The sequence below is a fragment of the Pteronotus mesoamericanus genome, unplaced genomic scaffold, assembly GCF_021234165.1.
Source record: "Pteronotus mesoamericanus isolate MK-2021 breed Mesoamerican mustached bat unplaced genomic scaffold, CSHL_Meso_final contig_221, whole genome shotgun sequence".
NCBI classification, from domain to species: Eukaryota; Metazoa; Chordata; class Mammalia; order Chiroptera; family Mormoopidae; genus Pteronotus; species Pteronotus mesoamericanus.
The window spans coordinates 553,844-571,205 of NW_026555092.1; the positions used below are offsets into that span (position 1 = coordinate 553,844).

The 17,362-nt window shown below is 57.6% G+C and overlaps 1 protein-coding gene across 2 annotated transcripts; it reads left to right on the top strand.

Moving 5' to 3' along the window:
* Positions 1-1,584: 1,584 nt before the first annotated feature.
* NBL1 (NBL1, DAN family BMP antagonist) lies at positions 1,585-12,378 on the top strand. Of its 2 annotated transcripts, none has more exons than XM_054571432.1 (4): positions 1,585-1,778; positions 9,689-9,883; positions 9,984-10,095; positions 11,017-12,378. In XM_054571432.1, the coding sequence occupies exons 2-4, from the start codon at positions 9,714-9,716 to the stop codon at positions 11,278-11,280; spliced, it is 546 nt and encodes a 181-aa protein (XP_054427407.1). In that variant the 5' UTR covers positions 1,585-1,778; positions 9,689-9,713; the 3' UTR covers positions 11,281-12,378. The 2 variants fall into 2 exon arrangements, with proteins under 2 accessions (XP_054427407.1, XP_054427406.1); XM_054571431.1 differs by lacking the exon at positions 1,585-1,778 and adding an exon at positions 2,075-2,175.
* The last annotated feature ends 4,984 nt before the right edge of the window (positions 12,379-17,362 follow it).

Below are 17,362 nucleotides of genomic sequence, written 5' to 3' on the forward strand. Positions count from 1 at the left end.
TTCACCTCTCTCTCAGTCTTGATTTTTATTTTTTTACTTATAAAATGGGGGTAACAATACTGTTTATCTCATAGATTTATTATGCAGGTGGAAAGTACTTAGAATGAGGCCAGGCCCATAGTAAGGTCCACAACGTGTGTGTGCGTGATTGTGATTGTTATTACAGTTATCCTCGTGGAAGCACTTACCTGTGGGGATGATACTTCATTTACACAAATATATTGTACGCCTTGTCTGGATGCTGGGGACGCTGAAATCCCTGTCATCCCTGCCCTCAAGGAGCCCATGGTCTAGTGGAGGAAGGTGATCTACTCAACTAGACCAGAGAGAAAGCAGCATTAACAGAGGTATGTATTCCATGCTCCTGGATCACTTGGAAGAGGAAGCTGATGCCACCTGAGGGTCTTGGGAAGGCTGTCCACTCTGGTGCTTGAAGAGTGCCTTTATCAGGAGATGGAAGGAGAGGAAGGGCCCCCTGGCAGAGGGAAGAGCAGAAACAACTGCTAGGAAGCATGGAGGGGGCAGGCAAGCCAGAGTACACGGTGGAGTTAGCAGGGGGCCACTAGGAGCCACCCAGGATGTGAGGCCACCTCCAGGCTTCAGGTGAGCAGGGCTTCGTCAATCTGGGAGCTTCCAGCCAGGCTGGACACGGACACCTCAGCTAGAAAACAAATCTCCAAGTCCCGGGATTGTGTCCTGGGCAGCTGCTTTTTGGAACAATGCTATTTTCTCACTCCATTGGGCACACAGAACAGAGAGGACAGGACCGCAATCCACCCAAGTGCCCAACTGCAGATGGATTAGTTGGGTGCTCCCCCGCTCCCCGCCCTCCTCAAGGTGAGGCTGGGGGCTGGGGGCTGGGGGCTGGGCCTCGCTGGGCTCTCCTCTTCCCTGGACCCCGGGAAGTGAGTCCATTTCCTGGCTCTCTCTTTCCGAATGGTCCTTCCCGGGGCTCTCAGCCCCTCCTCTGGATGCTTAAGCCAAGTGCCCGAGTTGAGGGGAGGCTGGGCGGAGGGCGAGTGACACTAGGGTAGGAAGAGTGTGGCCCGACCGGTCCCACGTCCAGGAGTGTATGGATAGGCTGGGCACTGCGGAGCGAGGACAGTCTCCTGGTGTCGGGACTCGGTGGACTGAGCGCCACACCTTCGGAGCAAGACCGGTATTCCCGCATAAGGGAACACCTCCATCTTTGTCACCCCGAGGCCTGATGCCCCCGTCTCGGGAGAAGTTAAGCGGAGAGAAATCGGAGAGCAGAGAAACACAGCGGAGGCAGCTTTAGAACTAGCAGGGGCGCTGGGCTCTCTGCCCTGTCCCTAGGGCGCAGGCCAGGGCGGCACCGCAGCTCCGCCGCGCGCCCTGTCGGTGCGCGCCGAAGGCCCACCCGAGGCTCCGGGCGGGCGGGAGAGGGGGCCGGGGCCCCGGGCGGCCGAGGCGCCCCCTCCTGCGCGCCCGGAGGGAGCGGCCGAGCGAGCCCGCCCGCTCTTTCTTGTTCGCGTCCCTCCCTCCGCTGCCCCCGCCCTCGCTCCCTATTTGGAGCGGAGACACCCCTGACGTCGGAGCCGCTCGCTCGCCGCTCCCCCGCACCGCGCGCCCGCCCGGGGCCGCAGACGGCGCGCCGCGCAGCCCAGCCGAGCCTCGCGGGGCCGCCGCCAGCCCTGCCGGCCGTCTCCCCGAGCCTCCCGGGGCCGCCGGGCCTGCCACCGCTGCGGCCCGCAGACAGCTCCGCAGGACCCGGCGGGCGCGCCGCGCTCCTCGTTGCCGCCGCTGCCGCACGCGTGGTAAGTCCTGACCGGGCCGGCACGCGGGCACCCAGCTTCCAGAGGCTTCGGCCGCAGGGGCAGCGCCGCGCCCCCGGCTGCGTGTCCGGCGGCCCAGGGCACGGGGCCGAGGCGCTGCCGCGGAGCCCCTCCGGACACCGGGGCTCGGGAACGTGGGCGCGGCACGGGGTGGCCAGGGGACACCGCTGCGCCCCGAGCCTGCTCCCAGACTCGCTCAGGATTTTTACTTCTTGGTAGGAGTCTTCACAGCCAGGAGAGAACGGGAGGGAGATGCGTGGCGGAGCGAAAGCCCGGCGGGTCGAGGGCGGGTCGGGCCGCGCGGGCGCCAGGACAGCGCCCGGAGTTCGGTAGCTGGGCTCGCGCGTCTCCCCGGCTGTACCCGGGCCTTCCCGCTCCGGTACGTTTCTGCCTCCTTTTTGTGTCTATCTCTCCCCCCCATCTGTCCGCCCCTCTCTGTTTCCTTCCCTCTCTTTCTCTGGTTCTGTCCCTTTTCTTCCTGTTTCTCCGTTTCGAGGTGCCCAGGGGTTGTGTCTCTGCCTGTGTGTTTTCTCCGACTCTCCGTCCTGCCCCTCCGTGGGGGTCTCTCTCTGTGTGTGTCTGCGCGCCCGGGACCCCTCACCCCCAAATGCAGACAATCCCCCAGTGTCGGAGTAGTCGGAATAGTTTCCTCGACCCTGTAAAAGAAACGAAACCCTCCCCCTACCTTCCGCCTGCCCCCGGGGCCTGGCCGGGGTCATCCCCCTGGAACTGAGTCAGGGGCAGGGGGAGCCAGCCTTTCCGGGGGCTCAGTTTTCTTAAGAGTTCCACCCCCGCGAGGCGGCCTGGACAACAGGGCCCTGCTGCCGGCCACCTGCCTGCCTGCTCCCTGGGCGGGGCGATTCCGATCCTTTACAAGCAGCCGTAAAGGGGCAGCTGCCTGCCTTGGTGTGGCCAGCGCTTGGCGGGCAGCAGGGAGAAGCGCACATTTTCGGGCTCTCCGAGGCCCCCGGCCAGCTGGAGGACGCCCGCCGGTAACTAAGGGAACCCTGGGGAAAACAGAGGTCAGGGCCTGAGGCCAAAGGCTGGGCGCTGGCAGGGGGTGGGGGCGAGGAAGCAATTTGTCAACAGGCCCCTCATCCTTCGTTACTGTCAAATCACCGGCCTCCTGAAACTCCAGATGCTGGGGCTACTTGGGTGTGGTTTGCCTTTAGCTGGGGCCAAAGAAAAGGTGACGCTGGAGCATTTCCTCAGCGGCCCCCATGCCTGGTCCCCCACCGCTCTCCCCCTGCACCTCTCCCCGCCACCCCTGCAGGCTTCTCCTGGGCCTGTGTGCCTGAGGGGTGGATGCACGGCACCGGCCTCGAGTAGATCCTCATTCTTTTAAAGTGAAATCTCAGATCAGTGCAGCCCCTTTCTCCACTCCCCCCCCAACCCCAAGGGTCCTGGGAGCCAGCAGGGGTGCTGGTGAGGGCTGTAGGGGGACTTCTGCTGAGCAGATGTGTCGGCTGGCCTGCAGCAGCTCATTAGCATAGATTTGTTTTGGAGACAGCGTTGGGTCTTCCGGCAGGAGGGTCTGCAGGGTCTGCAGGCAGGAGGGCCGTGGCCTGGGTTGGGGGTTTGCAGCCTGGAAGGTGGAGCTGCCTGGCAGAGGCCGGCAGGCCTTTTGGGCCTGGGCTTGGCCCTGCGCGTCCGCCCCCTGGACGGCTGGTTCATGCTCTGCCAGCGCTGACTGGGGAGGAAGGAAGCCGCCCTGCGGTGAGACTGGGGTCATGGAATCGCAGCGGCCTCCAGCAGTGCCCAGGAGCCAGGTTCCCTGGGAGGGAATCGACTACAGTGGACATTCCCAGGCGGCCCTCCCTATTTTGCAGGCGTGGGGCTTAGGGAGGCGAAGCCAGTGGCCTGCGTCCTGAGCTGTAACCATTAGACCATCCTGCCTCCAGGCTGGCTTTGAGGCAGCAGATGAGCTTGGGCCTGAATTTGCCCTCGGCCCCGGAGTGGGTCTGGGAAGCCTCGCAGAGCGGACTGGGCTGGGATCTGACACAGCCTGGCCCCTTCCCAGAGTGACCTTTCCAGTTGCACCATTCAAGGAAGTCCCTGCACTCAGTCCAAGATCTGAAGTGATCGCCCCACCCTTGCTGATCCCTGAGCCCAGGGCCGCAAACGCCACACCCTCTGCACCCAGCAGCATGCACTGCACCGCCCGGCGGCCAGGCCCAGCCTATTTTTTGGAAGTTGGACCGTAGAGGGGGCTGGCCTCTCCTGGACCCTGTCCCTTTAGTCAGTGGCCCAAGAATTAAGAGTCTGAGTGCGATCGTCCCCTGGGCCCCCACCCTGGCAAGCGAGTGTGTGAGTGGGGCAGGACTCGACAGTTCATACAGCCCCTCCCAGCCCTCATGTCATTTGCTCAAGGTTTCCCCTCAATCCAGTTTCACTGTGGCAGGTGCAACCCTGGATTTAGATATTGTCAGGGCCACCCAGGATCTGGTGGGAGGGAAGAGAGGGTGAGTGGGGATCGTGTGGGAGGCAGCAGGGTGGGTGTGGGCAGAGTTCAGGGAGCATGAGCGGCCCAGGGTGACTCTGAGCTCAGTAAATGGTGACATTTACTGAGAACTTACCCCATGACAGGCACCGTCTCCAGAGGTTTCCATGCACAACTGCCCTCTGAGGTGGGTAGTATCACTACCCGCCTTTGCAGATGAGGAAATTGAGGTAGAGAAAGGTTCAAGTGGCTGAGCGCAGGTGGGAACCCGGGTCTGTCACTGTCTGCTGTGAGACTGAGAAAGACCCAGGCCCTGCCCTTTGTGTGTGTGTTGGGGCTGGGGTGGGGGGGGGCTTGAGGTGAGTACTACTTTCTACCAAAAAAATCCTCCTGTGCTTGGCACTAAGGGACCCCGAATATTCAGATTTACCCAAAAGAGGAAACGGGAAGTGATTGGTCACCTATTACACAAAATTGACTGCTCTACAAAGGGCTTCACAGTGGGTGGTGGTGGGCTGAGGTTTCCCTTGATACCTGGGCCCCTCTGTGAATTTCAGACTTGGTTCCAGGCTCTAGGATGCAGGCAGTGGGGTGGGCGGCCCCCTGTCGGCGGTGCTGTTATGGGGGCCCCTTCTCTGGGGAGTGGGGCTCTGGCTCCTGACCTGGCTAGGCCTCAGAATCATATGGCGGCACCCCCCCCGACCTGCAGGGTCAGACCTGGTACTGAGCCTGGGAGTTTTTGGCAAGCGTCTCAAGGAAGAGACTAAGTTGTGGGCGGTGTGGAAACGCAGAGGACCCTCTCTGCACCTTGGTTCATGTCGTGCCCTCAGCCAGGGGCGCCCTCCCTGCCCCCCTGCCCACTGGTAACTCGTGTCCCCAAAGCCTGCGTTCTTGCTGCCCCCCACCCCCAGGCCTTCCCGAGGAGTGTTTATTCAGCTGCCCTCTTTCTCCCTGCGGGAGATGCAGTGGCCACGTTCTTGGTCTTTGCCTCAGTTTCCCTGGTGCTGGAATGGGTCAGCCAGCATCACCCTGCCCCCTCCTCCGGGAAACTCCCTTTCTGTGTTGTTGGCAGCCTCGGAATGTGTCGAGTGTTTACCCGAGGACTTGGAGGATCTGAAGGGCTTGGTTTGGGAACGGGCAGTGAGGTGGTAAAAGGCCCCACCCTGGGCTGTGGGTGCTCTCGCTGAAGCTTGCAGGGGAGTCAGGAGCGGCTTTGAACCCTGCTGCGGGGGGCTTCCAAGCTTCCCAGCCAGGTGGTGGTTGAACAGCGGTGTAAAAAACAGGCTGAACAGGGATGAGAGACACAGCAGCCAGGCTGGGGCCAGGGCTGGGCCAAGGGCAGGGAGCCCCAGGCCTCATGCCCACTCCAAATTCCTGGCTGCCTTCTCCATTTCCTACTTCCTCCTCTGTGACCCTTTCCATCTGCAGAGGTGGCTGGGGGTGTCCAGGTTCAAAGCTCAGTTCTATTTATTACTTATTGGTTCTAACTACGGACGAGGCATTGTTCTAAGCACTTTCACGTGTATCGTTTATTTAGGCCTTCCGACAGAGGCTCAGAGGTTACTTGTTAATAGATCTCTTTTTGCTGTTTACTTTTTAGTAAATCTCGAGCCAACCTCATAACCTCTCTGTGACTCAGTTTCTTTGCCTGTACAAGGTACGGGGGGTGGGGGGGAAGAAGCTCCACGGCACAGGGTTGTTGTGAGGACTGGATATTTATGTAAAAGCGCCTGGAGCAGTGCCCAGTCCATAGTCAGCTGTGCTGGGCTGACGTGGATAAATGCCCCCTCCCCCCTGCCCTGGGCCTTGGTTCTTGTGATTCCCTCAGCCAGGAGCATCCTTCCAGTCCCCACCGTTGATAATTCATTGTGAGCCTGGATTAAATTCAGGGTAAGATTCTCTGCTCCCGGCCTCTCCGACAACCCTCTCTGTGGCCCCTCCTCTAAACTCGCCCCGCTCCTCCTCCCCACCTAGGCTTGGAGCTCCTGAGTGCACACAGGGTCTGGGACCCCAGTACCCCTGCTCACACCCTGGCCTTCCTCTCCGCCATCCTGGGAGGTGCTCAGTAAATGAGTGTGGGCTGCAGGGCACCACGTGACTCAGGGAAAGGGCACTGCTTGGCTGACTTGCTGGGGGGGCGGGCCTCGGGACAAGGCGGGGAATCCCCCTACCCACCCTGTTATTCCGAGAGTCCTGCAACTTGCTCTGTGACTTTCAGGGTAGGGAGGAAGGGGTGAGAATCTGTGGACGAGGCTCTCAAGTGTCAGGAAGGAAGGTCTGACTGCTGTATAAGAAATAGTAGCTGAGTTGCTTGAAAAAGGAAAAAATGATAAACCAACAAAAAATTAAACCTGTTAGCAAAGAACCCACTCCAGTCAGTGCAGAGGGGAGGGGGAAGGGGGGAAGGATGGGCCAGGGGCAGTTGTTGGTGGCTGGATGTGGGGGCGGGAGGAGGGTGGGTATGCCCTGATGACGGATGTGTCTGTGGGAGAGAGTGGCCTGGCCTCCAGCGCCCAGCTTTGGCTCTGGTGCCCGCCCAGCCTTTCCCTTGATCCCGCAGGGGAGGAGAACTGGCTTGAGTTGGGTGCCTGCTGTGTACTGGGTGCTTTCGTCGCATGTTCCCAGTTACTCTCTGAGGAGAGTGCTATGCTTCCCTGTCTCGGGTTGAGGTAGGTCAGTGCAGGGAGGTGAACTTTATTTCTGGAAGTCACATGGCTCCTAGGCGGGAGGGCTGGGACCCAAATGTAGGAGACGCCAGGGGCCATGCTGGCCGAGCCCAGGCTGTCTGCTGCCTGGAGAAGCTGCATGTGGCCCCAGACCCCTCTGAGGTCCGGGCGAGGCTGCCTGAGCTGGGTTACTGTGCCCCTTCTGTGGACGCAGCTGGCCCTGAGGCTGAACTCTCAGCTGTGTAACAGAAGAGGAGGAAGACCTGGGAGGGGGTCTTCTGCCTCAGTTTATCTCGTTTCTCATCAGCTTCTGCCACCAGGTGACCCTAATAACCAGCCTCCATCCTCCGGGCCAGCGACTCCCTTAAAAAACCCACTGTTTCTTCCCCGTAAGCCTTGTTATTAGCCTCAGCGGCAGTCCTGGTCCACAGCCTCAGTTCTGACCTCTGCGCACCCCAACTGCCCATCAGACCCGAGTGCTCGTCTCCAGGATTTCATTAAAATGCCAGTCTCAACTCCCAACCCTAAGGACGCCTGAAATCACCCCGTCTCTGCTGCCTCCCTGGCCACACCTGCCCTGACCTTCCCCAGGGGTAGTGATGGGGTCAGGTATAGGACAGAAGTCCCCATATTTCTCTGACGTCTCCAGGGGGCCAGTCCAGACAGGGGAGACCCAGGGGGCTCTGGCCTTAGGGGGCCTCTGCGCCTCTCCTGGTCAGCCATGGTGAGACCCTGCCGGACTCAGGCTAATTCCCTGGGGACAGACAGGCACCGCTAGGAGTGAGGAAGCTTCCTGGATGCTAAGCCTGTTGAAAAATTAGCTATGTTGCCAGTTAGGAACACGTCCGTTCTATTTTGTTAGGATGTGGTCGCACTAAAAACATGGGCTTTGCTGTCTATCTTGTGAGCGGGACCGGAAGTGTGTGGGTGGGAGCCTGGGCCACGACACAGACTCATCTGGGACCTGGGACAGGGCAGGCTGGCCGGGCCCACCTCCTGCTCTCCCTGGGTCACCCCCTCACCCCCCGCAGCTGCGGGGCCTTGCTGGGTGGAGGGGACAGAGGGCCGTGGAGGCGGTCACCCGCCGCGGGCTGGCCCGGGCGCTCTCTGCAAGCCCGGCGGAGCCCATCCACTTAGGCTTTCCCTGCAGGAGCAGGCAGGACGCCCCCAGCATTGCCCCTCCCCGGACACTGTATAAAGTGCTTGCCACTTTGGTCAGAAAGTGGGCTAAGCTTGTTCCACCTGGGTGCCCAGCCCCAAGCCAGCCCGACTCCAGCGCTGGGTGTCTGTGGGACCAGTGGGATAGGACCTGACCCCTCCTCCGGTTTCACCCCCACCCAGGCTCCTCTGCACACGGGGTCCCAGGCTGACTGACCTGCACTGGTTCCCACGCCAGGCTGCATATCCAAACCGCCCTGGAAGCTTGTTAGACTTGCAGGCTCACACCCACCCTTGGACTTTCACGCCACAAGTCCCCGGGGAATTCTGAGGATCTCAGAAACCAGTGGTCTCGGGCACCTTGCTCACGCATCTTACAGGTGGGGGCGGTGTAGTCACACAGCACGGGTGGACTCCTGACTGTCCAGAGCCCTTTCCCCAGTGGACCTCTTAGCAGGCATTGCCCTCCTTCCTGACTTTCCCCAAAGCCTTCCTCCTCCACATTTTTTTGAGGTAGGGGTGTGGGGGAATCTCAGGGAAGATGAAGTGGGGAACATTGGGAGTCCCCTCCGACGGAACCCTAGGAACACACACTGCCCTGCAGCGCCATCTGCTGGCAAAGCCTGTTAAGTTGTAGTGTCTTCCTCTAATTTACAGAGGGTCAAACGCTCAGCGCGGATTGTCTCCTGCCTGCCCCAGGTTAGGATGGAGCTGGGGACAATGATGTGTGTGTAGACTCAGGGCTTGAGGCTTTGGTGGGGCATCTGAAAAAGAAATACGGTCTAGTCTGAGGTTAGTCTTTTTATCTGGGATCCAGCCGGCCAAAGTGGCCCAAGAATTCACAGTGATATGAAGGTGGAGGTGAGCTTTCCTGACAACAGCCATGGCCACATGTCCCAGAGATGTGCGGGATGGCTAGCCCTCGATGGCATGTGTGGGCAGTTTTTCGTGTTTGCCTGGAGAGCCCACAACATCAGGGTGAGGAGGGAGCTAATTCACGATTGCTCGATCCTCAACACGTGCCTGAAACTTAGTCTCCTGCTCAGTATCAGCAATAATCCTTTGCCATGCACAGTATTACCATCCACACTTTTTAGATGAAGAAACTAAGGCGCAGAGGTAAAAGTAATTTGTCCAAAGCTACCTTGTAAGTTATAAAAACAACTGACGCATGGAGCGTGTGTATTCTTCTGAGGGCTTTTCACGTAACACCTCATGTAATCTTCATGATACCCACCTGATGTATATATTATTAGTGGCCCCGGTTTTTTTTTTTTAAGATGTTGTTTATTTTTCAAGAGAGGAGAAGAGAGGGAGCGAAACATCAATCGGTTGCCTCTTGCACGTGCGCTGACTGGGGACCTGGCCCGCAGCCCAGGCAGGTGCCCTGACCAGGGACTGCGCTGGCGACGCCTCGCTTTGCGGAACCACACCCAGCCAACTGAGCCACACCGGCCAGGGCAGCGGCTCCAGTTTTGAGGTTCACAAGGGAGAAATATCTTGTCCAAGGTTGTGCTTGGCTAGGGTTTGAACCCAGGCAGTCAGATGTCAGAGTTCATGCTTGTAACACCGCCGTCCCCTCCTCTCGGCCTCCTGAGCCTGGCTGGCCTCACCCACAGTCTGCTCAGTTCTAGGGCTCGGCAGGCCGCGGGCATGATGCTCCGGGTGCTGGTGGGGGCGGTCCTCCCCGCCGTGCTGCTGGCCGCTCCACCGCCCATCAACAAGCTGGCACTGTTTCCCGACAAGAGCGCCTGGTGCGAGGCCAAGAACATCACCCAGATCGTGGGCCACAGCGGCTGCGAGGCCAAGTCCATCCAGAACAGGTGGGATCCGGGGGGATGAATGGCGGGGAGGGAGAGGGCAGGGCTGCCCGTCTATGCCTCTGCCACAGCGACGAGCGCGTGGTGACCTCTCCTCCCACAGGGCGTGTCTAGGACAGTGCTTCAGCTACAGTGTTCCCAACACCTTCCCGCAGTCTACCGAGTCCCTGGTGCACTGCGACTCCTGCATGCCGGCCCAGTCCATGTGGGAGATTGTGAGTACCGCTGCCCGGCCCCGCCCCGCCGGCCCGGCCCCGCCCCGCCGGCCCCGCCCCGCCCCGCCGGCCCCGCCCCGCGGAGCCCAGCCAGGCCTGTCTCGCCCATCTTTCGAGTTTCGCCATGCTTCTCTCGCTGTCTTCACTAGCTGGACACTTGACACCAGCTCACCTCCTTTCAGCCTCTCACCCGCTTTGCTGGTTACCATCATAGGGCCTCTGTGCATGCTCTGGCTCTCGTTGGAACACCTTTTTCCTCCCCGTCTCCTGGTGAACTTCTATGCATCCTTCTGCTTGTAGCACAAGCATCCTTTTCTCAGGGCCCCTTTCCTGACCCCCTGAGCACCGCGTGCCTCTGCTTTGAGCATCTGTCACATCACTTTGCGGAAGTGATGTCCGAGGTCAGACCCAGAAGTTGGGTAGAAGGTAACTGCAGTGTTCGGGGCAGGTGGTGGGGGATGGGTTGGGTGGGGACCTTCCAGGCAGAGGGAACAGCACGTGCAAAGTCTCCTGCAGATCATTCAGCACAGTTGGTGGGAGGGGCACAAAGTCAGGGGCGGAGAGGTTCGCTGGGGCAGCCTGAAGGGCATGGAGCCCAGAGTTTCCTCCAAGTGCCGTGGGGAGCACTGAGGGGGAATTGTAGGCAGGGGTCAGGCCACATGCCTTTGCCCCCTCAGGGTGCCCTCTGGATGCTGTGAGGGGGCAGATGGGAAGGTGGCAGGACTGCATGTGAGCATACAAGTCAGGTGGCGCCTGCAGGGACTCCCCCTTCCCCCTGGAGGGGCCCACAGAGCCGACTGGGTCTCCAGGGGGGGCTGAGGATTCTGGGGCCTCTGGGGTTTTCGGTCCCATGAGGACGTGTCCCTTGGGACTTCCCTACCTGCCCCGGGCCTTTGGAAACATCCCTGCTGCCCTTCCCAGGTAACATTGGAGTGCCCTGGGCATGAGGAGGTGCCCAGGGTGGACAAGCTGGTGGAGAAGATCCTGCATTGCAGCTGCCAGGCATGTGGCAAGGAGCCGAGTCACGAGGGCCTGAGTGTCTACGTGCAGGGTGAGGATGGCCCCGGCTCCCAGCCGGGCACCCATCCCCACCCCCACCCTCACCCCCACCCTGGTGGGCAGGCGCCTGAACCCGAGGAACCCCCGGGGCACCCCCACACCGAGGAAGACGGGGCTGAGGACTGAGGCCCTCGACTCTTCCTCCCCGCTCGTCCCCCATGGAATGCTGGGGGAAGTGTGTGGGGAGAGGCTGAAGCCCCCCTTTGGCACTGGATGGACTTGGATTCAGACTTGGACTTGGAATGCTTCCCGGTTGCCATGGAGATCTGCAGGGAGGGGTGGGAGCCAAACTGCACAATTTAATATATTCAAGAGTGGGAGGAGGAAGCAGAGGTCTTCAGGGTTCTTTTTCGGATGGGGGTTCTCTTCCTTTCTGCCTCCTAGAGATCTGCCCTTGGGAAGGGGAGGAAGCTGGCTAAGCTGCTGAGGTGGGGAGCGAAGCCATCCAAGATGGCGGGAGCCAGGCTAAGGCCCATTCGGCCTCTGGTGGGGCAGGGCCCCTGGGGCACCGTGGTGGAGCTGGGCCCTGAGCTGAGGGTGGGTACCTTGCCAGCAGCGTCTGGGCTAAGAAGACCACGGGCTGAAGCAGGGAGCTCCAGCCCCACAGGCTTCTCCAAAGGCCTCCTGCCCCACTCCCATGCCAGGGCAGCTTCTCCCCATGGCCCTGACGTGCCCCCCTCCATGGTCAAGAGTCAGGCCTGGGCAGGACCCTGCTGACTCACGGCCCTGGAGCCAGGGGCTAGGTTCTTTGGGCCTCCGGCCTTCTTGGCTTTCCAGGGGGTGGAGGAAGGCAAGAGAGGACCCCTCCTAGGCCAGGGGTTGGGAATGACCCCCTTTCCCCCAAATCATCACAAAGAGCATCCCTCCCTCCTCATCTCTGAGATCTTAGTGCCTTCCACCACCCCCAAGTTCTAGGCCCCTCAGAAAGCCGATGGAGCCAGCCTCACCCTGTTGGGGGAACTCTTTCTAAATATCTGATGTTGGGGAGGGGCCTCCCTTACTCGGATTCCAAGGAGGGACCTGGGTGGGATGGACTCTGGCTGGACCTCGAGAACCGAGGAGGAGGTGCGAGGACTTCCGTGGGTGGCGTGGTCACTCTGGCTGCCCGGCTGCCCGATGCCACCTGCCTCCCCCTCCCACTGCACTTTAACCCTGGAGGGGGTGCGGGGTCCTGAGCGGGGCAGGGAAGCACTGCCTGGGTCCGCTGTTTGGTCCCCAGCAGCCTCCTGCCTGGGGCCACCCCACCCCCACAGCTGTTGTGACAAGAGCTTCTGGAGCTTGTAACCAGTAGATTGTCTCCCTGACGGACCCTGAGTTTTCTCACGAATAAATTTGTTCAACGCCTGCCTGTGTTTCCTTCCTCACTGGCTGGCTTCGTTGACCCAGGGTTCCCGCAGGGCCTGTGGGGAGGGGTGAGGCTGCACAGTGTGCCCTGAGCAGATCCTCCTGCACCCTGGTGACCCTCTTGCTTTCCTGCCATGTGTCCCTCTGGGCCCTGCCTCCCCAGCTCCCACTTCTCCAGGTGCCTGTTCCTGGTCTTGCCTGTATCTTTGGTGGGCTCCCCCAACGGGGCTTTTCTGGCTTGGGGCTCACCTCTTGCTGTCTCTGCACCCTTGCGGCGACCCAGCCTCAGGCCCTGGGCCCCAGCCTGGCCTGGACCAAGAGAAGGGGAAACAGACAAAACTGGTGATTGATTACAAACTCTATCCAGGTGGGGTGCCGTTCCAAAGACTTGGCGCGAATTAGGCGCCTAATCCTCACCACCATCCTGTGATATGGGGATGGCCCCCGTTTCGCAGACGGGGCATCTGAAGTGCAGAGGGGTCGGTGTGCCGGGGCCACCCGGGAACAGGACGCAAGCCCAGGCAGTCCAGCTTCCTCACTCGGCTCTCGGAGTAACCTTAGGAGTCGGCAGTTCTTCATCACCTGCTGTGTGCTGGGCTGGTCCTGACACCTCACAATGACCCTCCGAGTGTGGCAACATTACCCCCAAATTCTCCATGGAGACAGGGCAGGGTGAGGGCTATGACCTTTCTTCCTTGCACACATTGCCATAAGCACTGCATACCAGATAATTTATGTGTATTATTTCTAGTTCTTGGAAAATGCTCATCTTGCTAATGAGGGAAATGAGGGCCTAAATGCCCTGGGAGAGCTTTGCCCAAGCTGGGAAGTGGCGGCCCCAGGATTCTAATCGGGCGCCCTCTAGTGATAAGTGGTATGTACTACATGTGATTTCCTCAGCGTCCCATTCCTTTGAGGTGCTCTGCTCTGTTGTGCAGGACACAACTTGCATGACCGCCCACGGTGGTCCTGCATCCCTTGCTGTGGAACTGCAGGCAGACTTCAGTGGCCCCTCCATCTTGGAGCGTCAAGCCCTGGCCACATTAATAGTCTTTCTACATGACGGTGGGTGAGGACTCACTTGAGAGTGCAGAGTCCTGTGGGGCCCCCGAGGACACAGACCAGGTCCAAATGAAAGGGTTACGAGGACTGTGGCATTGGCGCTGGGCCTCCGAGTCCTGAGCACTGTCTTGGCGGGGTCTTAGTCAGGAGCTGCCTCCATCCTATGTGTGGAATAAGGCAGCGTAGAAGTTCATAGAAACCTGAAGAAATTAATGAGAGGCTGCTTGGTAAGAAAGCAGGAAGGCGGGATGGCGGGGCTGGTGGCTGGCCTGGGGTGCTGGTCAGATTGCAGCCTTTGTTCTCTTTGCAGTAGGAGCCCTGAAGTGTCTGCGCAGAACTGAGTTTCATTAAGACTAGAAGAAGGTTCGTGGGAGGAGGAGGGGGAGGCTGGTGACCAACTGGAAACTACCACAGTCCAGCAGGAGGTGATGGAGGCCAGAGTTGGACAGGAGCAAGTCTGGGGAGGCGGGGCCGCACAAGAGAGGCGCTGCTGATTGGATTTGGCAGCAGCGAGTGGGAGGAGCCAGCTTTGAGGGACTAGACACTCTGGTTAGTTGTGCTAGCTTGCCAACGGGAGTGAGATATAAAGCAGTGACTGTCGGTTTTTCTCTTCACTAACCTCAAATTGTCCAAGATAGTCCCTTTCCAAAATTGCATCTCCCCCTCCCCCATCCTTCCTCTCCGCCCTCACCCTCAAGAGATTAAAAATCTTTATAAGGGCCCTGCCGGTGTGGCTCACTGGGTTGGGTGGACCAAAAGGTCACAGGTTGATTCCAGGTCAGGGCACCCAGTGCCTGGGTTGCGGGCCAGGCCCCCAGTTAGGGGCATGCAAGAGGCAACTGATCGATGTTTCTCTCCCTCTTCTTCTCCCTCCATTCCCCTCTCTCTAAAAATAAATAAATAAAAAATCTTCAAAATAAAATTCTTACAAGGGGTTAATACTGACACACAGCACTGACAACACAGGCCCCTCTCTGGATGGGCGGGGGAATTGGTCCTGCTTCCCCGCCTTGTTAGCCTGAGTGAACCCAACAACCCTCAACCAGTTGTTGTTTTTTTTCTCCTGCTTCAAGCCTCAGGGAAAATCCTTCCTTCCTGGGTTCAGATCCTGGAAGGACCACTCCTTAGCTGTGTAATGTTGAGTGAGTCACTTAAGATCTTTGAGGTTCAGTTTTCCCATCAGTAAAATGCTGAATAATGATCACACCTTCTTCATTCTCAGGGTCATGATGAGCTTTACATAAGTCAATGTACATATTGAGCTTGAAACAGTGTCCAGCAAATAGTAAGTGTCAGCCATCATTAAAGTTATTGACATTGGCCCATACCTGCTAGTGGTTGGGCTGATAGTTTTGTTCATTCATTTATTGAACATATATTTACAGACATCTTACATGTGCTGAGGACACAGCAGTGAACAAAACCAACAAACCGCCCTGGCTGGAATGGCTCACTGGATTGAGTGCTGGTCTGTGAACCAAAAGGTCACCGGTTTGATTCCCACTCAGGGCACATGACTGGGTTGCAGACCAGGTTCCCCACTTTGGGGCATGCAAGAGGCAACTGATCAATGTATCTCTCTTGCACTGTTGTTTCTGTCCCTCTCTTTCTCTCTCCCTTTCCCTCTCCAAAAAACAAAACAAAACAAAAAACAAACAACAAAAAAAGCCCCCTACCTTCACGAAGTTTATCTAGTTGGTCGATGTCTTCTGTAAGAGCAGCTGTGGGCAGACCTCATGCCCTTGCTGGACCTTGGTTTCTCCGTATCAGTAATGAGGAGGTTCTCTGTGTACTGACAAAAATGGAGGCCTGGGGCAAAGGACTTCCTAACAGTCAGCTGTCCCATTGTGGCACCAGCCTTCTCCTCTAGGGAGAAAGAACCCCGTGGCCAGAAGTAACCAACCAAAGGCTAAACATCTTGAAGGTCCCTCTCTACCCTGAGATGTTAAGAAAATTTAAGGCATTACTAATCCATGATGGAAATGATAAATTTAGGAGCACACACATGAAACTTGGGAAAACTTCTTAAATTCAAGATAATAACAGCATGGCCACAAGGTGGCACCACCATCCGGGCCCAAGCTTGAAAAAAGATTTTTTTTTTCGTTTTAAATTATAGCAAAGTACAGAACATAGTATAACAAACATCTGTGACTCTGTCACCAAGAATGAACAAACATTAACATCTTTATCATGTTTTCCTTAGGTCTTTTTTTTTTTTTAAAAAAGGTTATCAAACATTATAGGTAAGTTAAAGCAGAGGGACCAATATTCTATTCCACTATACCCTGCTGATTTTTCAAAACTAAAGTTTATCAGGCAGCTCCTCTGATAAACTCATTTTGTTCAACACTCATTCTTTTCACATTTTCACCACCCCAGTTGCACAGTAGCAGCGAAATGAAGAGGCTTGGCCAAGTTCACAGAGCAAGTAGCAGAATCAGGGTTACCAGGTCGCTGGGCTCCGAAGTCTGCTGTACACAGCGCCTCTCAGGTTTGCTGTTGCTCAGCCAGAGGTCCCTAGGCTGATTGGTTTAGTGCAGAGCTGGATGCACTCCCATTGCTCTGATGGGAACATGGAGGCCAACAGCTAGCACTGACACAGCACCATAAAGTTTACGGCTTATACCCGGCTCATCTCATCCCCCCAATGACCTGTGAGGTGGGTGCTGTATTATTCCGCTAACTACTGCAGGCGGGAAAACAGTGACCCAAGGAGATGGAGCTGCCGGCCCTAAGTCTGCAGAGCCGGCAAGTGGCAGAAATGGGATCTCAGGTCTGGTCTTTATGATGTCCATCCAGTGCTTGGTACATGACACCCTGTTCCTTGGGGCATGGCAGAAACTGTCAGGGCGGTGCAGGTGGCATTGGAAGGGACGATAGGCCTCCTCCTCCTGCTGCATAGATCCATGGGTGGGCAAGACAGGGGCTCATGAGTGGGTGGAGGGTACTGTAGGATCTTAAGGCTTCTCTGCCTTGGGTGCTGGGCAGACCCAGGTTTCAGTTCCGCTGGATCACTTGCTGCTGGTCACCATGGGTCGGATCTTGGCCTCTCTGGGCCCCACTGGAACATCGGTCTCTCAGCATCTTTATAGACATCACAATAATAAAATGAGGCCTTTGGAACATAGCAGGACCCTCATCTGTGGGAGCTGCAGGGTTCCGAACAAGTCTCCCCCATAAGGTATGCCTCTGTGGTGCACAGATTCTTTTGAGCTGAAGGCCATCAAGACCCCGTGGGCTCAAGGGAAATTTGGTCCTCTCCTTTAAAGACTTTAACCGTGGGGCCTTGCCCATAAAAGTTATCACCAGAAATAACCTTTTCTTGATATATTTGTGTGGCAGGGCAAACATCTAATTACTGAACACCTGCTCTTCATATCCAGCTGCGAATGGCCCGCCTCCCTTCTGAGGCCTAAGACCCTGACCTTGTCCTTAGCCCAGGATGTCATACATACCTCCCTGTCCCTGTCTGTCTCTGAACCTCTCTGTGTGCGTGGTTCCCACATGTACGTATGTAATTAAATTTGGTTACTTTCTCTTGTTTATCTGTCTCACGCCAATTTGATCATTAGACCAGCTGGAAGAACCTAGAAGCCAGAGGAGAATTTCTTCCTCCCTGACAGAGGTGTCACTTTTCTGTTTCTATGAAGGAAAGTGTCTCCCCTTTAGATTTCCTTTATATTCCTCCACTTTATTTTTTTCTATAGCAATGGTCACTTTATGATTAAGCCTCTATTATGCTTATTGTTTATTATCTGCCTCCTTCCACTAGGAGGTAAATACCACAAAGCCGGGTTCT

What these genes read in the sequence shown, in the direction of transcription:
- NBL1 (XM_054571432.1), top strand. Translation starts at nt 9,714, where the DNA reads ATGATGCTCCGGGTGCTGGTGGGGGCGGTCCTCCCCGCCGTGCTGCTG. An exon ending in GCCAAGTCCATCCAGAACAG is followed by an intron (nt 9,884 to 9,983) that starts GTGGGATCCGGG and finishes CTCCTCCCACAG; the next exon opens with GGCGTGTCTAGGACAGTGCT. An exon ending in CCCAGTCCATGTGGGAGATT is followed by an intron (nt 10,096 to 11,016) that starts GTGAGTACCGCT and finishes TGCCCTTCCCAG; the next exon opens with GTAACATTGGAGTGCCCTGG.